The sequence below is a fragment of the Scyliorhinus canicula genome, chromosome 11 (assembly GCF_902713615.1).
Source record: "Scyliorhinus canicula chromosome 11, sScyCan1.1, whole genome shotgun sequence".
In the NCBI taxonomy this organism is placed as follows: Eukaryota; Metazoa; Chordata; class Chondrichthyes; order Carcharhiniformes; family Scyliorhinidae; genus Scyliorhinus; species Scyliorhinus canicula.
In genome coordinates this window covers 17,765,571-17,783,054 of record NC_052156.1, presented here as the reverse complement: position 1 = coordinate 17,783,054, position 17,484 = coordinate 17,765,571, and the positions used below count along the sequence as shown (strand labels likewise).

The 17,484-nt window shown below is 48.9% G+C and overlaps 1 protein-coding gene across 3 annotated transcripts in view; it reads right to left on the bottom strand.

Moving 5' to 3' along the window:
* The window catches only part of LOC119973863 (sodium-coupled neutral amino acid transporter 3-like), a 133,218-nt gene that overhangs the window by 79,660 nt on the left and 36,074 nt on the right, over positions 1–17,484 (bottom strand). For all 3 annotated transcript variants that reach the window (XM_038812355.1, XM_038812354.1, XM_038812353.1), the window contains exons 2-4: positions 14,478–14,631; positions 8,128–8,215; positions 7,655–7,770 (exon numbers count right to left, since the gene is read on the bottom strand). In XM_038812355.1, the coding sequence (XP_038668283.1) occupies positions 7,655–7,770; positions 8,128–8,215; positions 14,478–14,587 (314 nt within the window). In that variant the 5' untranslated portion in view covers positions 14,588–14,631. The remainder of the gene's footprint in view (positions 1–7,654; positions 7,771–8,127; positions 8,216–14,477; positions 14,632–17,484) is intronic.

Here is a 17,484-nt window from a genome sequence, read left to right as displayed (position 1 = left end):
CAAAGTCCAAAGATGTGCGGGTTAGGTGGATTGGCCATGCTAAATTGCCCGTAGTGTCCTAATTAAAGTAAGGTTAAGGGGGGGGGTTATTGGGTTACGGGTATCGGGTGGATACGTGGGTTTGAGTAGGGTGATCATGGCTCGGCACAACATTGAGGGCCGAAGGGCCTGTTCTGTGCTGTACTGTTCTATGTTCTATGCAGATAAAATATTCCAAAGAGTTTATGTAAATATAAATGGATTGGCCATGCTAAATTGCCCCCGTGTCCAAAAGACTGGGTGGGGTTAGGGGGATAGGATGGGGGAGTGGGTCTGGTAGGGTGGTCTTTCAGAGGGTCAGTAACCACGTGGGCCAAATGGCCTCTTTCTATGCTGTTGGGATTCTATGATAAAAAGATATGAGTCAAAGATCAGAATAGGTGTCTTTTAAAAAACATTTCCAATTAAGAGGCAATTTAGCGTGGCCAATTCACCTACCCTGCACATCTTTGGGTTGTAGGGGTGAGATCCAAGCAGACACGGGGAAAATATGCAAACTCCACTCGGTCAGTGACTCAAGGCCGGGATCGAACTTGGTCTTTGATGCTATGAGGCAGCAGTACGAACTACTGCGTCACCGCACCACCCTTAGATTAGGTGGGTTGCCCAACATTTTGGTAAAGGATGGATTTAAGAAAGATCTAAAGGAAAAGGTAAGGACATTAAGCGCCTTTCAAAGCATCAGGAGAATCCAGTATGTCTTTAAATACTTTACAACCAATTCAATATTTTTGAAAAGTAATCACTGCTGACATGTGGTCAAATGCAGCAGGCAACCGACGCACAACAGCACCCACAAACAGCTATGAGATAAATGATCTGATAATAAGTTTTCCTTAGTGGTATTGGCTGATGTACAAAACGTTGACTAGCGCATCATGGGAAATCCTTCATTCAAATAATGCTTTAGGATCTTTTTCATCCACCCGAGTATGGTGGCGGGGCCTAAGTGTAACATTGCAGTGAACCAATTATGTGCTCTGGTGCCTAAAATTGGGCTTGAGCTCAGAAGTGGAAATGCTATCACTGAGCCACACAAAGTAGAAAAGGGAGGTGGAGATATGGAGAGGGTTAGGGAAAGTACTCCAGAGAGTGGGATTGAGGTGATTGAAGACATGGTCGCCAGTAGTGGGGTGAAAGGTCAGAAAGGTGACTAAGAGGAGTCGGCAAGTAAGATACAGGACAAGCAATGAGAGCGAACAACAGTGCTTGAGGTGCTCACCATAAAAGGAATTTGGTGCCATTTGTCTTTGTGTAGTCCGAGCAAAGATTCAAAGCAACTGACCCTCTTCAGTAAATTTTCTGTTCTTAACATTCAGTAGTTCTTTGCTTTGATGGGCGTACCAGTTGCCAGGATAACCGAGTAGGGGCAAAAGTTGTATGTGGCCCCACAATGTGCCAGACATCAGTAAGTTGTTCCTTTTCATCCACTCTGCCCCATATAGGAGTTAATGGCAGAAATAAAGGCAGATGGACGTGTGACGGGGCTTTCCCCGTCAGCTACAGTAACTTTGGTATAAGATCACCAGAAACTCAATTTACACAATTAACCATAGAATCATAGAATTTACAATGCAGAAGGAGGCCATTCGCCGCATCGAGACTGCACCGGCCCTTGGAAAGAGTACCATACTCATGCCCATGCCTCCACCCTATCCCCGTAACCCAGTAACCCCACTGTGGGACATTAAGGACAATTTAGCATGGCCAATCCACCTAACCTGCACATCTTTGGACTGTGCGAGGAAACCGGAGCACCCGGAGGCAACCCACGCTGACACGGGGAGAACATGCAGACTCTGCACAGACAGTGACCCAAGCCGGGAATCGAACCTGGGCCACTGGAGCTGTGAAACGACTGTGCTAACCACTGTGCTACCGTGCAGCGTTTCGTCCAAAGTCACATTGGCCAGGCAGGAGAAACAGTCAGAAAATACCCTGAAAAAACATGCACAAAATTACATAGAATTTACAGTGCAGAAGGAGGCCATTCGGCCCATCGAGTCTGCACCAGCTCTTGGAAAGAGCACCCTACCCGAGGTCAACACCTCCACCCTATCCCCATAACCCAGTAACCCCACCTAACACTAAGGACAATTTTGGACACTAAGGGCAATTTATCATGGCCAATCCACCTAACCTGCACATCTTTGGACTGTGGGAGGAAACCGGAGCACCCGGAGGAAACCCACGCACACATGGGGAGGATGTGCAGACTCCGCACAGACAGTGACCCAAGCCGGAATCGAACCTGGGACCCTGGAGCTGTGAAGCAACTATGCTATCCACAATGCTACCGTGCTGCCCATTAATGTAGTGGAGAGAATTGTTAATTTTTATCCAGGATATTTGACACTGTGTTTATTTTCTGGGTGTAAAGGATGAGGCTTGGCACAGATATTTTAATTACTTCTTGGTTAGTGGAATCAGTCACTCAGAAGAGTTGCTTATTCTGGTACACTGAAGACTACATTGGTGCCATTTACTGTTCTCACCCTGAACTGGAATATTTAATCAACTTTGCTTCCAATTTTCACCCTTGCCTCACATGGTCCATCTCCCACTCATCTCTTCCTCAATTTCTGTCAACCAAAATTCACCCTAAGCCCACTGACTCCCACAGCTACATTACACTTCCTTACACCCCAATTCCTGTAATGACTCCATTCCACCCTTCCAGTTTCTGTCTTCGTTGCATCTCCTTTGTTGATAAAACCTTCCATATCAGTGCCTCCGGTGTGTTTCTTTTTCCTCAAGTGACGAATCGCCCTAGCCATGGTTCCCAGGATCCTTTGCCATGTCTGTCCCACTTCATACACTCCTGCCCTCACCATTCTCCTCCCTCCCCAAAATGCGATAGGATTCCCCTTGCTCTCATCTTCCAACCCACCAGCCTCCATATTCAGCAGATCATCTTCCACCATTGCTGATCGCTCCAGTGTGATGCCACCACCAAATACACCTTTGCCTTCCCTGTCCTTACAGCATTCGAAAGGAAGCATTCCCTCTACAAGAACCCGGTCCACTCCTCAATCACCCCTAAAACCCTCTCCACTCCCCAAAGCACCTTCCCGTGCAAGCGTAGAAGCAGCCATCAATGCCTTTTTATCTCCTTCTTTCTCACTGTCCCGGACCCAGAATTTCAGGAGAAACAGCAATTTCCGTGTATTTCTTTCAATCAGTGCATTGTATTCACTGCTCATGATGCGGTCTCCTCTACATTGGGCCGACCAAACACAGATTGGGTAACTGCCTTGTGGTCGACTTCTGTTCAGTCCAGCGTGATTCCAATCTTCCAATCACTTGCCATTTTAATTCTCTACCTCGGTCTCACATTGACCTTTCTGTCCTTGGCCTCATGTTGTGTTCCAGTGCAAGTGTACATTTTAGGACCCACACCTGATCATTTGATTTGGCACTTTGCAGCCTTCCAGACTGGACATCACATTAAACCATTTCAGACCGTAATCTCTGCCCCAGTCTTGGGGTGGGGCGGCGGGAGGGTAAAGGGAATGGGTGATCCTGCTTTTCAGTCTGTGGGACCCAGGACTGTATCTTGTTCATAGCAGCCAGCTTATCGGCTGCCACTCAGCAGTTGTCCAGCCTCTCGTTGCTGCCAGCCAATTGGAGGGCTTGCAGCTCAGCTGTACCACCGAAGGCGGTGGCCATTGCTTGGGCTGCACCCAGAAGAAAAGGATGCACTGGATGGCTGCCACCCTCAGAATGGGGTAAATGGAGTCTGGGGTCTAGGGCCAGTCAAGCTGACCCGGTGAAGGAAGCAAGGTGACGGTCATAACAATAGGTGTTGCAGTTGCCACAGGAACAGCCATTGCTGTTGGGGACCAAAGCAGAGGCCAAAGAGAGACCGAAAAGGGGAACCCCACATCGAGCCTCCTGGGAGGGTTCTAAGGTTGACCAGGTGGTTTCCACGTGCAGTTGTGCATTCACGTGCCATGGGTAAAATGCCAGTGGTGGCAGGAACAGGCCCTTAGTTGGCCACTGAAGTGGCTCAAGTGGCCTCTGGGTGGAAGGGCCTCTCTCTGGGTGGACTGTACAATGGTGAGGGAAGATGGGTGATGAGTAGATGACAGGCAGTCCACATCCACTCATTACCCATCTTCCCTCACCATTGTACAGTCTGCCAGCCTCCCAGAGGGCTGGTTAACTTCAGCCTATCAACTCTGCTTCTCTCTCCACAGATGCTGTCAGACCTGCTGAGGTTTCCCAGCATTTTATCTTTTTATTTTCAGTTAAGTCTGATACCATAGAGATCATACCCAGCTCCTGTACATACTAACACAGTAAGGAACAGTTCAATCTGCCCGGTGCTTTCTAAATGATAATTAATGTGTATTTTGCCCTCGATCATATGGCTTCCTCATACCCTTGAGCAGTGAAAGTATTGTGCAACAATAAAGGAAATCAGTATAAAGCTAAAAAAAGGTAGGACGGAATTTCCCCAAAATTGCACCCTTCCTTCTTCCCTCCCCATCACTGGCACCACTCCCAACCCCTCCACAGTCTCCTGCACATCTCCCACCCCAATGCACAACCACTCCCTCTCAACACCATCCGGCCCCTCTCAACACCCCCAAAGGGGATTCCAGAGGGCCCATCCCAGGCTGTGCCAATCTCAGAGTGCCCCTGGCACCAAGACTCTGTCAGGTTAGTAGTGCCAGGTGGCCATGTTCCTCACCACCTGGGGACTGTACCCACCTCCGCACTCCCAGCGTGATCATCATCCCTGGTTCTCATTTTTGAAAACCAGAAATAATTTGTGCAGTCAAGGCAGCTGGGTGGGCAGCTAAGGCATGGGTGGATGTGCCCGGTAAGTATATGTTAATATATTAAAAATTATTGAAATTAGGTTCAAATCACCGGCGAGGGTGGGGCGGGAAGATGTCAAACTGAGATCTTGTCGCAAATTCCATTGTGGCCCTCTCGTGATATTTAGCGGTCATAACAGAATTTGTGCCCATGGTGAATCCTGACTGTAGTTTCTAAGTGTGTGTAGTGCATAATTCGATCACTTAAAAGAAGGATCGCAATACAGACAATCCACTCCCACACTATGTGCTCAAGTCGACAATCGTTGACTCTTCTACATTCTATTCTGCCCAGCTCTAATGTGTTACTCAGATATTCCCATCACCAAAATGACACAGTTTAGGCTGCAGACAGCTGTAATTCAACCAAGGAGCTCAAGAGGATTTCACAGGCTCCTGCAGTATTACTCGTATCACTTAAGTCATTGGGAGGCCCCTGGAAAAACAAATTTGACGCACATCCCAGTAATTACTAAGGGCGAGGTTCTCCGCAAATGCGGAGAATCGTAAAGGCTGCCGTGGGACAGGCCGTGACCCACGGCAGCCTTCACGCCCACTTCCGGGGCCGATTCTCCCCCCGGGCGGGGCTAGGAGTGCGGCCCCGTGCGTCACGGCCTTGATGACGGTCGTCAAGGCCGCACGTCAAGCGTCACGCCGGCTGACGCGGCCGATGACGTCGGCCATGCATGCGCAGGTTGGACAACGCCAACCCGCGCATGCGCAGTTGCCGTCTTTTCCCTCAGCTGCCCCGCAAGACGTGGCGGCTTGATCTTGCGGGGCGGCAGAGGGAAAAGAGTGCGTCCGTTACAGACGCACGGCACGCGATCGGTGCCCACCGATCGCGGGCCTATGCCACCCTTGGCACGGCCGTGGTACTGCCGTGCCAATCGGGCCCCCAGATGCCCCAAACGGGCATCTGGCGCCCGTTTCACGACGGCAGCGAGCAGGTGTGTTTGCTGCCGTGTTGAAACGGGCGTGAAGGTCCGGCCACTCGGCCTCAGAGAATCGCCGCTGGCCGTAAAAAACGGCGAGCGCCGATTTGTGGCGTGGGTTGGGCGTGGTGGTGGGGGGGGAGGAGAATAGCGGGTGGGCGTGAAAAATGTTGGGAGGCCCTCCCGCTATTCTACCACCCGGCGTGGGGGGCGGAGAATCGCGGCCTAAGTGTCTGCGCAGAAATAAATTCTTGAAACGAGCCATAGGTTGCACCTATGTGTACCTCGATTGAACATCTCCCATAACTGAACTGATTCTCAGTGTATTTTCTAATACCCCTCATGATCCATTCTTCAAACCGCAAGTATTCACACAGTACATGTATTGTTGACAATTACAAGTTACATACATAACCCCGTCAACAGCACTGACACCAGTACTGTACCAGTCAACAGTATCTCTTTATGCTAACCCTATTCTCAAGTCAAAATAGTCTCAGATTCAACATAAACATGACGTCTGACATACTGTCAGATTTAATTTCGTTGTGTATTGGTCAAAATAGGAAAAGATCATCACTTTGCCCAGGACTGCTGCAGATGGCAAATTAATTGACTGCTGGGAATCTCAGTACAATTGACAGGCCAGTTAATATCATGCTGACAACCTCCTCCAGCTCTTCAAACCTCCACATCTGGCCACTGGGTCATCCTTCATTTACCTCCTCCCCTACCGACAGCAGCTGCCTAGCCTCTGGAATTCCGTCCATTAACTTCACATCCTCTCTGTCTGTTTATCCTCCTTTAAGACGCTTCCTAAAATCCACTTTTTTTGACCACATTTTTGCTCATCTGTCCTAATGTCTCCTGCGTGGCAAGTGTACAAGGGCAAGGTGGTTATGCTGAACTTATCTAAGGTTAGACCACAGCTGGAATATTGTGTACAGTTCTGGATGCCACACTATAGGAAGGATGAGGACGCATTGGAAAGAATATAGAAGAGGTATACAAGAATGGTTCCAGGGATGAGAGACTTCAGTGGCTGGATTCTCCACCCCACATTTCTGTTTTACCCCTCTGGCGGGATGCTCTGTTACGGCGGCCGGTCAATGGGGTTTCCCATTGTGGGGCAGACCCATGCCATCGGGAAACCCCCGGGCTGCCGGCAAAATGGAGCATCCCCCCGGCAAAGAATCCAGGCCCAGTACTGAGGATAGCCACAGATTTAAAGTGATTTGCAAAAGAAGCAAATGTGATGTGCGAAAAAACCTTTGGACACCAACGGTTGAGGTCAGAAATGCACTGCCTGGAAGTGTGGTGGAGTCAGGTTTAATTGATGCATTCAAGAGGACAATGGATGACTATTAGAATAGGAACAAATGTGCAGGGATATGGGGAAAAGGCAGGTGAACAGCATTAAGTCATGATGCTCATTTGGAGAGTCGGTGCAGATACGATGGGCCAAATGGCCTCCTTTTATACTGTTCTAACATGGACTAGTGGATACAGAATAAAGATTTTGGGCAAGAGATGGAGGGGGAGATGCAAGGAAGAGCTGTTTCGACGCAGCAACTGGTAATAACCTGGCTACCAGGGTGGTGGAAGTGGAGGTGATAAATAATTTCAAAACCAAAACTGGATATGGGCACTTGAGGCAAATAACCTTGCAGGTTAACAGAGGCTGACTTGGATTGCTTTACAGAGAGTCAGCATGAACTCTATGGGCCAAATGGCCTCTTATGTAAACGTTCTGTGACTCCATGACTGGCCTGTTCTCTTTTGCATGGGTGCTATGTGTCCAAAGCATGGAAGAGCGGAGATAGGTGACTGATTAAAACAGATAAAAGGTGTACTTACAGGAAAAGAACAATGCCCGTGTTGGCCATCGCATAGGACAGACCCAGGATGCCACTGCCCATGATGGCATTGCTCAGGTTGAACACTGACATTCCAAATGTGGTTTTCCCTTCAAACTGCAATGAAAAAAGACTTTGAACACCGAGAAACAGAGAGGGTATAAACGATGTAATGACTCACTCTCAGAATTGCCAATCATTCACGTGAGGATCTTAGTTCTGCTTTGATCCAATTAACCAACCTCGGCCTTTTGGTTAAGATGAGCGTGAGGTCAGGTGTAATGCCTGGATCTGGCCTGTCTCTCTTGTAGGGACCATGAATTGGATTCAATTTCAATTTGAAATGTTTTTGGGAGCAGGCAAGGAGCTGGATTAGGGGTTTACCCCTGTCCACACTCTCAGCTCTGGCTTTGTAACCCTGAATACAGGAATAAAAAAATATCAAACATCTTTTCAAACAAAAAAACAACTTACATCTGTGAATCGAGTAGATTTCTTCTCAGTATCGGTATGAGGCAGGAACTCGTCGCACTCAGCTGAGTTTCCTTCATTTTCTTCATACCTGTCAGATAGAGGGAAATAAAATTGGAATGTGCAGAAAAGTTTAGAATAGACTACATTCCCCACAGTGCAGAAGGAGGCCATTCAGCCCATCGAGTCCGCACCGAACCTCCAAAACAGCAGCCTACCGAGGCTCACTCCCCCTCCCTATCTTCGCAACCCCACTGTGCACCTTAGGACACTATGGGTCAATTTAACATGGCCGATTCACATAATCTGCACATCTTTGGACTGCGGGAGGAAACGGGAGCACCCGGAGGAAACCCATGCAGACACGGGGAGAACGTGTAAACTCCACGCAGTCACCGAAAGTTGAAATCCCGGTCCCTGGCACTGTGAGGCAGCAGTGCTAACCACTGCGCCACACACAATCGTTTCTGCAATAGTCCTTTAATCCCAGCTTCAACTCACCCCTACCCCCAATGCTTTTCATCCCCACGTAATGGCCGAGATATTGGACTCCTAATTTCAACGAGTAAAAGGGGAACTAAATCAAATTAGCGATTTATTTGAGCAATATGCCAATCCTGCAGTAAAGCTTTTGCTGAGAGAGCACAAGCCATTGCAGACACAATAAAATTGAATGTTATTGAGTAGCTGCATAGCCTCATGAGATGCTGACAGTTCTATCCAGGGTAATGCTCTGGGAATCCAGCTTCAAATCCCACCACTGCAGAGGGTGAAATGTGAATTCCAAAGAAATCTGGAATAAAAAATCTAATGATGACCTTCAAACCATTGTCGCTTGTTGTAAAAACCCATCGGGTTCATTATTATTAATAATAACAATCTTTATTATTCTCACAAGCAGACTTACATTAACACTGCAATGAAGTTACTGTGAAAAGCCCCTAGTCGCCATACTCCGGCGCCTGTTCGGGTACACTGAGGGAGAATTCAGGATGTCCAATTCTCCCAACAGCACGTCTTTCAGGACTTGTGGGAGGAAACCGGTGCGCCCGGAGGAAACTCATGTAGACACAGGGAGAACGTGCAGACTCCACACAGACAGTGACCCAAGCCACGAATCGAACTAGGGTCCCTGTCGCTGTGAAGCAACAGTGAATGTCCTTTAGGGAAGGAAATCTGCCATCGGTCTGGTGTACATATGACTCCAGAGCCACAGCGATGTGGTTGACTCTTCACTGCCCTCTGAAATGGCCGAGCAAGCCACTCGGTTCAAGGGAAATTCAGAATGAGACAATAAATGCTGGCCCAGCCATCGATGCCCACAGCCCCTGAATGAATCAATAAACTCAACCTTGGTGGCCAATTGACAAACATGGCCAACACACTGGTCACTCCGCACTCTTAAACTGAGAGAATCCTACGCCTGAATGTCCAATGGCGATTGCATGTTGACTGTTGAGGGAGGGATTGTACTTTGCTGAAAATAAGATGCTTCCTCAGGTTTAATCTCCAACTGTTTACTCCTTGTGCCCAAAATGGATGGGACAATGGAAGGCCAACCTTAAGGGGAAGAGAGCATTTTCCACCCCATCTCCAATTGCATTAAATCTTCAGATATGTGGAAATTCAAAATGAGAATCGAATCCCATAAAATGTCTCAACTGTTTGTTTGAAAAATACACCCTCAAACTATGTTCACAAAACAATGAAAGTGAATTTTTTTTAAAATGTACTTGCCATTTGGTGGCATTTGACAAAGTTGCGTACAAAAAAATTACAGGAGTAATTCAGACCTTGTATAAAATACACAGTATCTGCCTGGTCACCAGCTAAACTTTTCATCTGCATTCTGTTTCCATGGCGATTTCTAATATTAGTTGGGCCAAAGCAAAGTTGCCAGCATCCACTCTGCTGCAGTTCTGTCACTGGCATCTGGCCCGGGGGTTATGAGAGCCAAACCGAACAGGCTCCTGATATCAATCAGTGATCCAACCATAAACCTCGTGTTACATTTTGGGGGATGGGGGTCGGAGAAAACGGAAGATGTGCAGTAAACACCGTGATCCTGAATTTAGGCCTTAGGATAATGGCTTATGAATACTCGCTCTGAAATTCCAAGAGGAGTGACCTCTTAATTTTAAATTGATTATTACCTCCATTATAGCACCTTTCGTGACCTCAACATGTCTCAAGTCACTTAACCTCCTATTAAGTATTTTTGAGATCTAATCACTGTTACAATGTAGGGAATTTATGCACAGCAAGATCCCACAAACAGTACTGCGATGATGACCAGCTAACCGGCTTTAATAATGCCGTCGGATAAATGTTCACTAGCACACCGGCAAGTATTCTTTGATCTTCTTTAACAAGCACTTTGGAATTTTTTAGGTACATCTAGGAGACCCTGCTTTAACATCTCTTCTGAAAGATGGCGCCTCAGACAATGCGGCACTCCCTCAGTAATGCACGAGTGAGTCAGCCTAGATTTTGTGCTCACGTCTATGGAGCGGGACTTGAACCATCCTTGCGACTCAGAGGTGAAAGTTCGACCATTAAGTCATGGCTGACACCTAACAAGAGGGACAGGAAAGCACACAAATGTGTTCGGGATTCCTATGGTCGCACCCTGCTGTGCAATTTCATAGAATCATAGAGTGGAATTCTCCGCAAGGCCCGACGCCGTCGTGAAACCTGGAGAGGTTCACGACTGTGTCGGAAGCCTCTCCCGGCGCCCTATTCTCCCCTACCCGGGGGATAGGCAGGCCGTACCGGGAGACTCGGCGGCCGGGCCTTGTCCCTGGTTTCAAGGCCCGGCGCGCCAAGAATGACGGCGCGGCGGCGCCTAATGGTGTCAGCCGCGCATGCGCGTGTTGGACAGCCCAAACCCGCGCATGCGCGGTTGCCGTCTTTCCCCTCAGCCGCCCCGCAAGACGTGGCGGCTTGATCTTGCGGGGCGACGGAGGGGAAAGAGTGCGTTCCCTTGAGACGCCGGCCTGACGATCGGTGGGCACCGATCGCGGGCCAGTCCCCTCCCGAGCACGGTCGTGGTGCTCGATCCCCGATCCACCTCCCCTAGGCCCCACGCGCGCCATGTTCACAACGGCAGCGACCGGGTGTGGTTGCCGCCGTCGTGAACAGGTCGGGAACGGCAGACCGCTCGGCCCATCCGGGTCGGAGAATCGCGGGCCGCCGTGAAAAACGGCGGCCCGCATTTCTCCGAGCGGCGTGTCGGAAAACCGGACACACATTTTGGGGGGGGGGGGGGTGGGAGAATAGCGGGAGATGCGGGAGCAGACCTCCCGCTATTCTTCCACCCATCATGGTTGCGGAGAATCGCGGCCATAGAATTTACAGTGCAGAAGGAGGCCATTCGGCCCATCGAGTCTGCACCGGCTCTTGGAAAGAGCACCCTACCCAAGGTCAACACCTCCACCCTATCCCCATATCTCAGTAACCCCACCCAGCACTAAGGGCAATTTTGGACACTAAGGGCAATTTAGCATGGCCAGTCCTCCTAACCTGCACATCTTTGGACTGTGGGGGGAAACCGGAGCACCCGGAGGAAACCCACACACACACGGGGAGGAAGTGCAGACTCCGCATAGACAGTGACCCAAGCCGGAATCAAACCTGGGACCTGGAGCTGTGAAGCAATTGTGCTATCCACAATGCTACCATGCTGCCCAAATTTGAGGGCCAATGGGCGCGATTCTCCCAGAGAGGGAGAAATCGTAAGGCTGGCGTCAAATCCGGGCGGGTTTGACGCCAGCCCCCCCCCCCCCCCCCCCCTCCCCGACCGGGAACCGATTCTGGTCCCCGGTCGGGGCTAGTACGCCGCAGCCGTGAACTCCGGCATCGCGGGCTTAACGAATTTCGTTAAGCCCGCTTGCCAGAGTTTGCGCCGGCTGACGCGTCATATGACGTCAGCCGCGCATGCGCGGATTGGAAGACTCCAACCCGCGCATGACGTCATCGCGCATTTGCGCGTAACCCGCGCATGCGCGGGCCGGGATGCCCCTCAGACGCCCCGTGAAGTGATACAGCGGGGCGGCGGAGGGACAAAGAGTGTGCGGGTTTCGATGGGCACCGATCGCGGGCCCATGGCACCCTTGGCACGGCCGTGGTACTGCCGTGCCAATCGGTGCCATGGTTTTAAAAATCGGCACTTTACGGCCGTTTTTACGAACGGCCAGACCAGGTGTGTTTGCCGTTCGTAAAAACAGCCGTAAAGGGCTTGGAACTCGGCCCATCGGCCAGCTGTGAATCGTATCGGGATTCGGGCGTGGGGGGGAGGGAGAATAGCGGGAGGGCGTCAGACTAGCGTGGCCGTAAAATTTTACGAGCCCCGCTATTCTCCGCACCGGCATGAGTGTGGGGAATTGCGCCCAATATATTCTATCTCAGGACTGAGAGCTTTGCAGTTGTGAGAAGTAAAATGAATACTGAGTCCAGGAATAAACATTTGGACATCTTCCAATTTCTCCCCTGTGCCTTTTTCAGTCACATTCTTTGAGAGAGAGTTGCATCAGCAATTGAAAGGCAGGAATCCATGGACCCGGAAGTCAAATTAGCAGAAGCAGGATCAATTGCTTTTAAAAGTGAGTGTATTCGGATGTGACATTTCCACAAGAGTCTTTTCTGAGGGGCAGAAATAAATGTTTATGCAAGGAACTTAAAAATAGAGCAACAAAATCCACTGAGATGTCAATTTTAGCTTTAGCTCATTTACTGTATTTATAATAATACCTTCCAAAATAATCACTGCAAAGGATTTTCTGGATTAAAAGCAAGAAAATGTAGTTCTCAAGAAGGAAATGGAAATGTCTCCACTGTTGCTAAATAATTTCTGAACTGATCCCTGAGGAATTACCTTAATTTTAAACCAATTGACTCAAGTAAAGAAACGCTTAAAGCCCAGTGCAGAAAAGGTGTTGGCACTTGGGAGATCTAACTTGGAGATTCTAAAATAATGAAGAGCTGCGCATATCAGAGGCTGACTGACGTTTGGAGTCTGAGGCACATGCAGAGCAATACTCTAGTGGAGTCTAAAATTGACTGGTCCAATTGCTAGAGGTGAGAAATAGATTGATAAATAAAGGAAAAGAATAATTCGAGGCATGGAGTGAGCCGACTGTGCGCAGATTGACCCTCCGTTCCTGCTGGCATGCCTACGGGTTGTAAGGCCTGAGCGGGCGCCCCCATCAGCTTGGTTCCACCAGCTCTGAACCACACCCCAGATGACATGAGGTAGTTCTGGGGAGTGGCGGGAGCGATTCCCAAGGAAAGAGGCAGGGAAAAGAGCCCAGGGCAGCTGTGCCACATACTATTCTTGTGGAGTACAGAGAAGAGCATCAATTCCACCACGATAATTATTAGGGGCTGGTTTAGCACAGTGGGTTAAACAGCTGGCTTGTAATGCAGAACAAGGCCAGCAGCGCGGGCTCAATTCCCATTCCAGCCTCCCCGGATAGGCGCCGGAATGTGGCGACTAGGGGCTTTTCACAGTAACTTGATTGAAGCCTACTTGTGACAATAAGCTATTATCATTATTCACATGCAGTTTTGGAGCCGTTTCCTCTTAAGACCTGTTCCCTCTAAATTTCATCACGGCCCTACTGATGTGACAGGATGTGGTAAAGAGGCTTCCTTGGATAAGCACTGATGATGTGTAGGGAAAGGTCCCAGTTAGTGGGGTGGTGGTGGTCTAATGATATTGTCACTGGAATAGTCATCCAGAGGCCCAGGGCAACGCTCTGGCGATCCCGGTTCGAATCCCACCACAGCAGTTGGTGAAATTTGAATTCAATAAAAATCTGGAACTAAAAGTCTCATGAAACCATTGTCGATTGTTGTTCATTCTTGTCCTTTATAGAAGAAAATCTGCCATCCTTATCTGGTCTACATGTGACTCCAGATCCACAGCAATGTGGTTGACTCGGAAATGGCCGAGCAAGCCACTCTGTTCAAGGGTGATTAAAGATTGACAACAAATGCTGGCCCACATCCCAGGCAACTCCTGTCGACCGCTGTGTTTCTGTGCTGGTATTAAAATATGACATACACTCAGCTTTGGCTGCCAGCACCACTCCAGTGAGCAGTGAGGTGAGTCATCCCGCGATGCCACCCTGCTCACTGGACACCTTCAGGAAGAGGCAGAGAAAACAGCGAGCGGAGATAATATCGAATAACTACCAATCATTTTTTAAAAATTGGGCAGTAAGAAAACTGTGTTGTGCTGACAACCATGCATGTGTCTCATCACCAGCAATAAGAGCTTTTCAAACCTGTGACCATTTTTGCTCAAATAACAAACATATTTGAGTTACCAATATTCAGTTGCCATCACTTACCTGTCCTCCTCAGGTGGCGTTTTGATTGGTACAGTCAGATCTTCTATATGATTGCCATTTGGAATAATTTCCACCATTTCTGCCTCTTTGGGCACCTGAACACACTCCATATTACCCCACTTGCTCTCCAAGCACACGTGGAAATGACCTGGTGCTGCAAGTACAAAGAAATTAAAACATTAAAAAAAATATATTGTCGAATGATCTTTATTTCCCATGAGGCCATATTTGGCTCTCAGCAGCAAACAAATGGTACCAGGAATATTTTACACTTATGTTTGCCCACTGCTGTTTTATACCGGAGCGATCTGCGATTACAAGGCCATTTCAATGTACCACCCTTCACGGGGCCTTCACGGGGCCTCCACGGGGCACTAGAGACCTGTGTGGACCGGGGAAGCAGCTGTGCATCACCTGAGCCAATCAGATTGAGGATGTATTACTGAGAGGCTTAATCAAGAAGTGTTTATCAGAATATTGAATTAAATATCAGCAAAACAAAGTGAGGGGAGAAAATGGAATTAAGAGAGAGAGAAACACAAGAGACAGAAATCAACAATCTATAATTTGTATTTGTAAAAACTCCAAAAGTAATGATCATACAAAAGAATGAGTCTTCACGCTTATAATTCCCAGTGGCAGAGAGGTTGTTAAAACTTAATAATAATAATCTTTATTGTCACAAGTAGGCTTACATTCACACTGCAATGAAGTTACGGTGAAAAGCCCCTAGTCGCCACATTCCGGCACCTGTTCGGGTACACTGAGGGAGAATTCAGAATGTCTAAATTACCGACCAGCATAGGCGGGATTCTCTCTGCCCGGGGCCGGGCCAGAGAATACCTGCAACCAGTGAAAAATGTGCCACGCCGCCCCGACGCTGGAATGCAATTCTCCACAGAGCGGAGAATCGACGCCATTGGCGCCAGCATGGTTGGTGCGGCGCCGGCCGCTCTATGCGGCCGGCCTGCCGACTCTCGGCCCGGGATGGGCCGAGCGGCCGTCGTGGAAACGGCGAGTCCCGACGGCGCCATCCACACCTGCTCTCAGCTGTCGGGAACTCAGCGTTGAAGGATCGGGTGGCGGCCTGTGGGGGTTGGGTGGGGGGCCTCCGATGTGGCCTGGCCCACAATCGGGGCTGACCGATCGGCGGGCTGGCCTCCCTGCCTCCCGGCCTCCTTTCTTTCGCGCTGGCCCCTGTAGTCCTGCGCCATGTTGAGTCGGGGCCGGAGCGGACAAGAGAGACACCGCGCATGCGTAGATACCGCGCATGCGCAGATATCGCGCTGTTGGGACTGCACATTCGCGGGTTTGCGCTGAACCCACTGCGCATGCGCGCATCCCCCAGTGCCCATCAGCAGCTGGAGCGGTGTGAACCACTCCAGTGCCGTGCTGGCCCCCTGTAGGGGCCAGAATTGCTGATTCTGGGGCCTTGTTGACGCCGTCAAGGCACGCAATGGCTTTTCCGACGACGTCAACACTTAGCCTCAGGATCAGAGAATCCCGCCCCATGTCTTTTGGGACTTGTGGGAGGAAACCGGAGCACCCGTAGGAAACCCCCGCAGACACGGGGAGAATGTGCAGACTCCGCACAGACAGTGACCCAGCCGGGAATTGAACCTGGGACCCTGGAGCTGTGAAGTAACAGTGCTAACCACTGTGCTACCATGCTGCCTGCACATTAAAATAATTACTTACACTGGAATGGACAAACTGTAACATCTTTGGCAAATTTAGTGGCTATCAACTAAGTACAGCAACCTGATGCTGTTCCATGTGCTCATTAACATTGGAGCAGGAAACATTGGGTAGGGTGTCCATAATTTCTCAAACGATATCATGGTTAAGTGAAGCAGTGGCAGCAGCACAAAGTCAGAAAACCATCCCATAAAAAAAGACCATCACATTCTCTTTACATGTCTCGTTCACACACAACATAGCAGCTACTTTAGAATAGCAGTTATGTATCTGAGTTTGCACAAGAGAGGTAGAACAGTGACATGTAGGTATGGGGAAATAATGTATTACTGGAGGACAGGCAACTCTCCCTAGTTTAATGCTAACCATTGTTTGCTTAGCCACTCTGCAAAGGTCTTTTTGGACCCCGACGTGTGTTGCGAAACGGCCCTGCTGCTCTTTGCAACTCTGTCGTATGATAGCAAATCGGTCTTCCTTTGCATTAAACGTGGATCTGTGGACTGTAGAGAATTCCTCAGTTCAAGAAGTACATAATAGTCTTTCCTACTCGGTCAAACAAAATGTTTTCAGCTGCAGTTCCTCCACATTCCATGCTGTCATTTGAGGTTTAGAGACAAAGAACCTTTTTGGATTTCACCCTTGTACTTATGAATCAGAATAAGTTGCAATCAGAATTACAGCCAATTGAGATCTACTTTAAATTTGTATTTGGCTATTATTCCATTCACTTTCCTTTATTCTCATTTACTATATGATACTTGCACCTGGTGAATTGTACAATTTATAAAATTCATAACAAATAAGTTTCAAAAGTGCTGCATCAGGATGAACATGGAAAATACACATGTTAGATCTGATTGTTGGACGATGCATTCAAATCCTATTTACATTCCATTCAACTCAAAACTTACCACGAAGCATAAGGAATGGGAAACGGCTGGGAGTTCACTACGAGGCTGCAAAAGTCTCGTAAAGGTTAGTATAAAAAATGGTCCAGGGTATGGGTTCATCATAAAAGAATATCTGTCTCACAGTTGTACTGCATGCTGGGAAAGGTGGAACTCCAATACTTGATGCCATAGGGGTTGATATTAGAGTGTTGAGGTAAGGCCACCTTGACCAATTAAGAGTTAAGCTACAAAAGCAAAATACCGCTCGGCGGAAAGCCAAACGTGTGGCATGTCTTGATCAGAGAACGACTGTATGGTGACACACCCAGCGGAGCTGATCGAGTGCGGTCAATACTTCAATGCTGGGCTTGTTGGCCTGAGTGAGAACACCAACAGTGGTGAGCCTATCCCCATCATTT